Source organism: Lygodium microphyllum, chromosome 10 (genome assembly GCF_053477565.2).
Source record: "Lygodium microphyllum isolate KBCC chromosome 10, Lygodium_microphyllum_v1.1.10, whole genome shotgun sequence".
Classification (NCBI taxonomy): domain Eukaryota; kingdom Viridiplantae; phylum Streptophyta; class Polypodiopsida; order Schizaeales; family Lygodiaceae; genus Lygodium; species Lygodium microphyllum.
In genome coordinates this window covers 39896262-39905719 of record NC_141144.1, presented here as the reverse complement: position 1 = coordinate 39905719, position 9458 = coordinate 39896262, and the positions used below count along the sequence as shown (strand labels likewise).

General features: G+C 47.7%; 1 protein-coding gene across 1 annotated transcript in view; it reads left to right on the top strand.

Annotated features, from left to right (window-relative positions):
* Positions 1-3464: 3464 nt before the first annotated feature.
* Positions 3465-9458, top strand: part of LOC148029911 (putative pentatricopeptide repeat-containing protein At3g49142) — a 67029-nt gene continuing 61035 nt past the window's right edge. The window contains exon 1 of the mRNA XM_087687334.1: positions 3465-3534. Coding sequence (XP_087543460.1) covers positions 3465-3534 — 70 coding nt within the window. The remainder of the gene's footprint in view (positions 3535-9458) is intronic.

Below are 9458 nucleotides of genomic sequence, written 5' to 3'. Positions count from 1 at the left end.
CGCGCCGTCGATCCTACGAGTGTAGTGAGCTTACCTTAGTGCTGATATGAGTTGCCTCCTTTGTCACACACGCTGGTAGCTCGACGATCCTAGATGCTAGCTCAAGCATCCTCAAGCTTCCTCCACCTCCAAGCTCCATCCTCCATAGCCGTGCGCGCAAGAAGAGAGAATAGAAGAGAAGAAGAGAAGAGGAGATGGTGAAGAGCTTCACCCTCTTGATCCCTCACTCTCACACACTCACTCCCTCACACTCTCACACTCCCTCTCTCATGAGCACAAGCAAGCAAGAAGATGAGAAGGAGAGAAGAAGAAGAAGACTCTTGTTGCCACACACCAAAGAATGATCTCTTATTCACTTTTTGAACTTTATATATACAAACCCTAAAATCCCATGGACACCCATCCCTATTTTACATGACCGGCCATTGTGGCAAGGTCCTTTTTCCATTTCCCTCTTCTAGCCTTATGCCTCTAGCCTACACCGATCTAATATTTTACAATTGGCACAGGAGGGAGCTTGGCACTCTTCTACAAGAGTTTTTCAAGTTTTTTGAGGCACCTTTTCATTTAAGGTTGCACTTTTTTGCCTCGGTTCATCTTTAGAGGCCGCCTACGTGTCTTTGCTCTTTTTCCATCTTCCTTTTGCGTTTTCCTCCATTTTTCTGCCATCTCGACTTGGGGTTAACATTACCCCACTCCTAGACGGGTGCCAGTCCCATGGCACTTCGGCGTTGGTGTAAGGGTGAGGGCCACATGTAAACTCAGGTGCTTGTGGAAGCTCAAGAATGATGTTCGTCGGAGCAGCTCACTGGATGTCACGGGTGGATGAGGGCCTCCGAAGTTGGTGGTTTGGCGCTTTTGGGGTGCATGAAGAAGAAGGTGCGGTGCTCTACCTAAGGGGAGTGCTTTCCTAAGTGTGTTGGTGCATTGTGCTCGTGCTAGTGGAATGGGGAGGTGGGTCTGAGCTCGGGTGATGTCCCACACTTGAGGACCCCATTTGTGCCAAGGGGGTGCGGTGCCAGTGGCTTAGGGTGACAGGTCTAACCATAGGTGAGTGTTACCTCCCTAGGTGTGACCTGCCCTTGATGTGCCCTAAGCGTGACATGGGGGAGCAAAAAGGGCTAGGGGGTTAGGAGAGGAGCCAACCGACCGAAGCCACCAGACACACCTAACTTAAGGACCCCTAGGTGTAGTGATCGTGCTTTTATTTTCTTCTGTTTATTCTCTTTTTTTGATACATTTAGGGGTAGTATTACATCAGGATTATGACAGCCAAGTCTAATTCTCATCATTGGAATGAGGGAGGACGGACCCTTCTCAGGCTGTTAGGCATAAGGAAACTGAAAGCGAAGGGGTCCTTTTCAATTTCCTACTGTTCCCAGGCTACCAGCTCCGCGTGGAATTGTGTTGGGAGGTCATCGGGGCATGGTGGGAGGGATGGGGATAGTCGCACGAGTGGCTTGGCATGCAGAGCTCCCTTCTGGCTCCACCAAATTTTTCCATCGCTCCTTGAGCGTGGCTTGTCTGTCCAGGGGTGGGTCGAGTTGTTGCTGTTCTTGATCGTGCGGCGAGGGGGGTTGTGGGATTATTTCTTCGATGGTTCTTCTTATGACGAATTCAATGTCAGTGTCCTCCCTCTGCCGATCGTCTAGCTGCGCCCCTTCCTCAACGCTGAGTGCATCTGCCTCCTGGGAGGTTAGGCCGGCCAGTAGCAGGTACTTTCGCTGTTCTTCTAAGCCCAACCTAGCCTCCACAGGTTGGGGTGGCATCTATACCCCCGCATGCAAGGCTCTGCGTGCGATGCTCAGTTTTTTCTGCACCACCTCCAACGGCTCCTTTCCCTCTGGTTGGATTGTGTCCAATAGTGTGTTGAGGAAGGCCTGCTGCTGGGCAGTGAAGGCTATCTAGGCGGCGTCCGCGTTGCTTTCTGCCAAGATTTTTTCTTTCTCCACCAAGGCGAGGTGCCGTGCCAGTGCCTTCATTCGTTTCTCGTTCTGCGTGGCCCATTCCTCGACCCTTTTGCTCATTCCTTCCATGCTCTCCCCTTGCTTTTGTGCTAGGGTTACGAGCTTCTGGTCTTGGGCTCTGAGCTCTTTGCTCATGTTGTCTTGTTCTTTCTTCCCGAGGTATAGTTGATCGGTCATGGACTCGATCTCTTTTCATTGTTGCTCCCTCTCTTGTCTTCTCTCCTTTTCTTTGGTGTTCAGTTCCTCCATCATTTGCTCAATGGTGGCAGTTTTTGACTCGAGTTCCTTATATTGCATCAAGAGAAGCTTGTATTCCCGCTGCATCTGCACAAGTTCTTGATTCTCGTCCTCCAGCCGCCGCTGTTTGTAGCTTTCTTCCCTGTCCTCTTTTGCTTTCAATTCTTGCTTGAGTTCAAATATTTGGCGTTGCTGCATGGTGATGATGCGGGTTTTCTCCAGTTGGAAGGCCGCCACACTGACTCTTTCTTTGTCACCAACTCAATCACCGCCATTCTTTTTTCCTCCTTTGCTCTCTCCAGTTGGGAGAGCAGCTCAGCGACGTATTCGTCGTAACTGGCTGGTGGCATCATTATTGCGTGGGTGGGGGTGGTTGAGGACTCCATAAGTGGACGCTTATGGTCCTGCCTCGATTCTGCATTTGCAGTTGGCCTTTTTGGTCCCGTGGTCATGGTTTCCGTGCTCTTCCCTTGGGCCATTTCTTTATTGATGAAGTATTGCATCCATGCCACTAGGTTGGACACTTCCAAGCTGGTGGGGATGCTAGGGGTGAGCGTAGTGGGTTCAACAGGGGGTGCCATGAGGGTGGGGATAGGATGGAGGGGTGCTTTGCCTTTTCCTTCCGGAACTGCAGGGGGCGCAAGTTCTCGTGCCTGCATGCTAGAGCTAGGCCCTTCTTCCCTCGGCTGGTTCCAGGTTTCTGGGTCATCGGCCCTGCATTGCAGCTCGATGGACCGGCATGTAGCCTCGGCGGCCAAGTCCTCCCCCTCCTTTCTTCTTAACTCCTCTTCCTCTTCCGTGACTCTTCTTTTCCTTTCGTTTTCGGCCTTTTTGTATTCTTCCTCTAGTTTCTCTTTTTTCTCCTGCTCTTCTCTTCTTCTCCTTTTAGCCTCTTGCTTTGATGCCTTTTTAGCCTGCCTGACTTGCTCTGTTGTTTCTTCTTCTTCCTGCTTCCTCTTTCTTTCTCTCTCCTTGACCTCCCTGAGGGATTGTCTTTTCACTTTCTCCAAGTCTTCCTTCTCCTTCCTATGGCCTTCATCTTATTTCTTTTTCTTTTGCGCTACCTTTTTCTTCGTCTTCTTGACCTGCTTTTTGCTTTTCTGTTCTTCCCCTTCTTCCTCGGTCTCAGTCCTATCACTGGACCTCTCCTAGTGTTGATGATGAGATGATATGTCGGGTGTTTCCCCCTCCCCCTCTTCTCCCTCCTTTGCTTCCTTCACGGCCTCCTGGATAAGCGCCGTTAAGATGCTCCCGTAGGCGATGAACGAGGATTTGGAGGAGGCCCTCTTTCTTTTTGCGGCCTTCGACACTGGGGATTCTCCTCCTGCGGGCATGCTTCCTAAGGCTAGAGCTCGAGCTACCTAGTCGATGGTCTTGCGCATGTAGCCGTTCCAGTCGACTTCGTGCAGGGTATGGGCCGCCACATTCTCCAGTATCGGTACGCTGATTCGGTGCATCAACGCATTGTAGTGCTTGCTGGAAAAGAGCGCATGTATGAGTTTCGCCTGTAACCTAGTTTCTGCATTGGGGATGTCCTGGATACTGATGCGGTCGTTTGTCAGCATGTCCTTCTTTCTCATCCCCAGCATGGCGTATACATCCCTCTTCTGCTTCTTTTCCACCTTTGGTTCCAGTCCCAGTGCGTTCTCCACCAAGGCCACCAATACAATACTTGCTTAACATTCTGTCCTCTTCCCACTGTGATGGTGCCGCATTCGCTGTCGGGGTCGTAGGACCTGAGAAACTCCACACAGCTCGTGTGGTCGAGTTCTTGTGCGAAGCTTTCCAGGTACTTCTTGAAGTTGCAACTTTCCACGACTCTCCTAGCTGCATCTTCCTTGGCCACTAAGCCTTCTACATTGTGAATAGTTCGGAATTTAAATTGATTGTAGGCACGGCTCTCCAAGGTGATGCTATACCACGTTCTCTCCTCTTCCGTGAATGGGAGTCGGTGGGCTCGGTCTTGCTGCGACATTTTTTGTTCCTGTCATACACCGTAATTTTCATTAGTGCTTGTGACATAATAATTTGCTAAAAAAGAAAAACTCTATGCTTTTGAATGAATTCATTAAGATCTAATGCAGATTCTCCTTTTCAGACTTTGACTTTTTTCCCTTTACTTCAAAGTTTCCATGCCCTTTTCCTACCCAATCTCTTTTTTATAATATATGGCTATGTGTTTGACTGACTTTGATTTGATTTACTGATTTTGATTTGATTCACCTTACCCTCACCTTACCCCCTCCCCTTCTAGCTTGAGAAGAATCCTTCCTAGGATTTAGGGTCAGAAGGTTAAGGGCTTTCGGCATGGTGGTGTAGGGGTTACTTGTGAAGGAGCCAAGTATAGAAATTGGGATTGTATTCCAATTGGGCTTCGCGGTCCAGATCACAGGGCTTAATCCCCACTTGGGTGATGTATGTGAGAACATCTCTTAGGAAGTCACCAGAGTTGACTCGACTAGCAATGTGTAACTCTTCCTCGGTCAACAAGCGCTCGAGGTAGGGGTGCCCTTTGATGTGTTCTTCTATCGGATGGCCCCGAAGAGTGGTTAACACTCGATATGAGGTTGGCACGATGCATGTGGGGTCATACTCTGCTGTTTTGATAGTGCGACGTTGCTCAGCGTTGGTCATTATTCGGCATCCTTCAACTTCCCATTGCAACCTAAGAGCGTACGAATGCCTTAAGAACTAGGATTTTGTCTCAACAAGTCTTGATAGCTCTGCCACTTCTTGGTCAGTGATGGCAGAAGTGGTTCACTGATCATACGACGTGATGAGGCGTTGTTTGATTGCTTGCTCTTTGGAGATCTCACTGCTGAGCAATTTAGCAGTGGAGGTAGCGGCTTTTGCAAATGCGAATTCAAACATTTCCCAAGAACAAGGCATCATTTGAACTTTGGTTGCGAAGGATTCGTTCAATAGGCCTAAGTCGAGGCGATCGTAGCTCAGAGCTTGCGACACAAAAGTGGCGTCCACCAGTCGCTTAATGCAATCCACCACGTCATCCCCTGTTTCTTCAGCTAAATCCGCTGCTAGTGAGAGAAAGGATTTCCTCTCGTAAGAGGGCCTAAGGCCTGTAGGTGGTTGGGGTTTGGTAGGACTTGAGCCTTTGGTAATGAAAAGTTGCAGTTGTGAGTGTTCTTGAGCTTTCAATTGGGTCGCTGGGACTATGGCTGGGTTAACAACAGCCTTCAGTGAACGGCCTGCTGCTTTCAGGATGGATTTGGGAAGTTGAATCGACTCTGATGGGTGATGACTCTTGTGATGGTGGTTGTCGCGTGGGTCGATAGGCTTGGGCGACTCTCTTGGGTTCACGCATGGATGAACTTGATGGTTGCGAGTCAGGGAAGCTCTACGGCTTGTGGTTTTGAGGTTTTGCAGTTTTTGGGATGATGAAGCCTGAGGCTGGCATGCGAGTGGTGCCTTTGGCTATGGGCCTTAGGTATCCATAGCCAAGCATTGCCCTCATAGTAGCCTTGTGTGTGCAAGAGGGCATTGGGGACCCATCTTTGAATGATTACGCGTCTATTTCCGTAACTGCGTTTGGGCCTCCTAGGTTTAGAGTTTCTGTTCTTATGAGGGTAGGAGCGTCGACTCTGAGGCGGCTGTTGCGGCTATTTAGGCATCCATTGAAGGTGAGGCTGTGGGGCCTTAGCTTTGGCTGCTATGGGTTGCGGTCTATGAAACTCGAGGAGTGGTGGCCGCGCACTATCCCCCTCCTTAGACTTGACTACATATGTTTCTATCGGTGGCTTTGTGGCCCAGGATGAGGTCGCGCAGCTGCCCGCTGAAAGCTGTAACAATGTGAACATTGCCTATTGCGAGTTGGATGCGCTGCAATTCATAATCCACATTGCAGTGGGTCTGCTTTTTGAAAGTTCGCCCCAACAGTGACTCTGTGCCTACGTTTTTAGCATTTGGCAACACGTAAAACATCATTGGAACAGTCTCAGACTCGATAGAAATGACTGCTTTGCACTTGCCAAGTAGTGCGTAGGAATGGGCCCCATATGGGCTTAATTTTGCATTAGTGGGCTGAGGTTTTGATTTGCCAAGTTGAGTCCAATGATCGTGGGTTAAGACATTGAAGTCTACTCCCTCGTCAATCAAGGCGTTGAAAGCGCATGTTTGTTTTGCCGTGACCATAATATGGAAGTATGCGGGTTCCATGGCTTCCTCATCCTCATCGTCGCTTCCAGTGATTGTGGCTACTTGTACTTTGACAGGTGGTTCTAACATCGGGGGCTCATGCAAAGGGTGCATAGGAGGATAGTACTTCTTGACACAATTGCCATTGAAGAAGCCTATCCCTTCACCATCTAGAGTCTCAAGTTCGACATTACCTGTTCGGTTGATCGCACAAACTTTGAAGGGTCCAAGACCTCTAAATTTCATTTTTTTCTTATGCCCCTTAACTGAGTAGAGGAGCACTAAGTCACCTTGTTCAAACTCGGCTGCTTGACGTGATGGTCAAACTAGCTCTTGCGTCGGGCTTTCTCATAGATTAGCACATGGGTGTCTAAAAGACGAGTCTCTAAGAGGCGTTCGAGCTCAACTAGGCGTTGCGTCCATGCCTCCTTCCCTTCCCATCGTTCTTGAAGCGCTATTCTCAGGCTAGGAACGAAGAATTCTAATGGTAGAATCACTTCTGTTCCATATGTCAGTCTAAAGGGGGTTTGACCCCGATAGCCGTTTTATAAGCTGTCCGGTAAGCCCACAGAGCTGCCATCAGCTTTTTGTTCCAGTCGTCGCTGCATGAAGCAGAGACAACCTTGGTTAGGACATTGACAAGAATCTTATTCGTTGATTTGGCCTGGCCGTTTGCTTGAGGGTAATATGGCGAGGATTTGCGATGGATGATAAGGAAGGTGGACAGGAGATGCGCAATCACTTTATTGATGAAGTGCATGCCTTGGTCACTGACCAGTTCGATGGGGCAGTCGAATCGTGAAATCACTTGCTCCCATAAGAACTTAGCCATCGTTCTAGCGTCATTTTTTCGTGTCGCTCGCGCTTCTGCCCATTTAGTGAGGTAATCCGTGTGGCCACAATGATGTACTTGGCCTACAAATACTGTGCCGCATGACTGATGGGTCCAATGAAATCAATTCCCCATTTTTCGAGGGGTTGTCGAGCAATAACTGGGGTTAATTTCATTTGATCCTTGTGAATTGGGACCTTTTTGCTGGCACTTGTCACAGTGCTTGACGAATCGTGCTGCATCACGGAAAAGCATGGGCCACCACAGTTGAGAGTGCAACACTTTCCGTGCTGTCATGTCTCCGCTAAAGTGCCCTCGGGCAATGCTGCCGTGTGCTTCTAAGAGCACATCGTGCATCTCATATTTTCATATGCATGTGCGCAATAATCCATCTTGCCCCAGCCTATAGAGTTGGCCTCCTATCAGCTGATAGGGCTCGACCTTAAGGATTAATCGCCTAAGTCAGGCATTTTCTATTGGTCGGTCAGGCAGCCCGTGCTCAAGCACTTGGACTATGTCATATGCCCAATATGGCATTAGGTCAGCCTTAAATAGATCTCTCTCATTGGATAAGTTAAACAGATGGGCGTCGGGTAATTCATCAACAACAACTTGTCCAGTGGCTTCTCCGGTGGGAATGCATGACATGTGATCAGCCATGTAATGCCGTTTTCCCTTCCGTACCACCACGGAGAAGTCGAACTCTAAAATCAGAAGGAGCCATCGAGCTATGCATCCTATAGCGCAAGGTTTGTTTACTAGATAGAGCAAGGCTTGATGGTCCACAAAGAAGGTAAAGGGCGTGCCCAAAAGATAATGCCGGAATTTCTTCATAGCGAACACCATGGCTAATCCCTCTCTTTCCATTGTCGAATAGTTCATTTCCATCTCAATGAGTTGTTTGCTAGCAAAGCTCACTGGATAGTCTAAATTGTGTTCGCCAGGTTGGCACAACATTGCCCCCACGACAAACTTAAAAGCATCAATATGCACGTGGAAGGTGATGGTCCAATCTAGGGCTCATAGGATTGGTGCCGTGGTTAGAGCCTTCTTCAATTCTTCGTATGCCTGTTGGCATGCTTCAGTCCATTTGAATACAATAAGCGGCTTGTACAAGGGTCTGGTGATCAATGCATAATTCAGTACAAACCTGTAAACGCCCCAAACAACGTAGTATGCTTAACAATTATAATATTTGCTTGTTTTCGAGATTTAATATAAAAGAGAATGAACACTTAAAGCTGAAAATGAAAATTACTCACAAAATTACAGCCATGAAAATGTAAAAGTAATGGAGACAAGATTGAGGGTTGAAGATGGGCAACCCCCCCCGAAGGAATGTATTTCTGCTCAACCCAAGTCCCTTAGGGAAGAGCTCAGTTACAATCAACCTGAGAGTGAGAAGAAGTAATTCTCACTCTCACAAGATCATGCAAAGATGTACAAACACACATGCATTATCTATTATGCAATGATAAGAACTGATTTCTTTACAGTATGAGAGAAGAAAAAGGGGAATTCAGCCTTTCTCCATCGTTGATCAGCAGTACATGGATAGAGCTTGCTTCTTGTAGCTAAAATGGAAGAAAGAGCTCAAGAAGGAGGTGCTGTAATGAATTTACAGGCTTGCTGTCTTGTAAAACAACAGTGATAGAAGAGGGAATATGGAGGAATTTGATAATGGAGAAGTGGGGGATGATGATGGGGATGGATGGGGCCAGTTTTTGGCTATCTGTGGGTGCTGTACATGAGTTTAAAACAAAGAAAAATGATGATGAATGAAGAAAAACGAGCTCTTATTTATAGGAGAGGGGAGAGCTAGTACAAAAGGGGAAAGTGGAGTAGCACAAGACAAGTGTCCAGCCACATGTCATGAGATGTGACAAGTGGTGGGACACTTGGAAACTTGTGTGACAAGTGTCTTGACACTTGTCTCTTCTCTATGGCCTTCCTTTTTGGGTTGAATACTGTCAAGAATAGAAACAACCAAATTTAGTAAGCACAGTCAGAGTACAGAACTTACTATTTTTAGAATGACATCCCTATTTTTTAGGACTAGCATTTTTAGGCTAATTCGAGGCTCCTAAAATTTAGGGACCTCCTAAAATTTAGGGATCTCCTAAAATTTAGGGACCCCCCAAATATGGGTATCATATGAAAGCTTTTTCCGTGTACATCGCAAAAATGGTATCCGAATCTTCATGTGACTTTCCTATGCAAAGAAATGTGCATTTCAAGCTTTCAGCCCACACATGCACATTATACAAGCA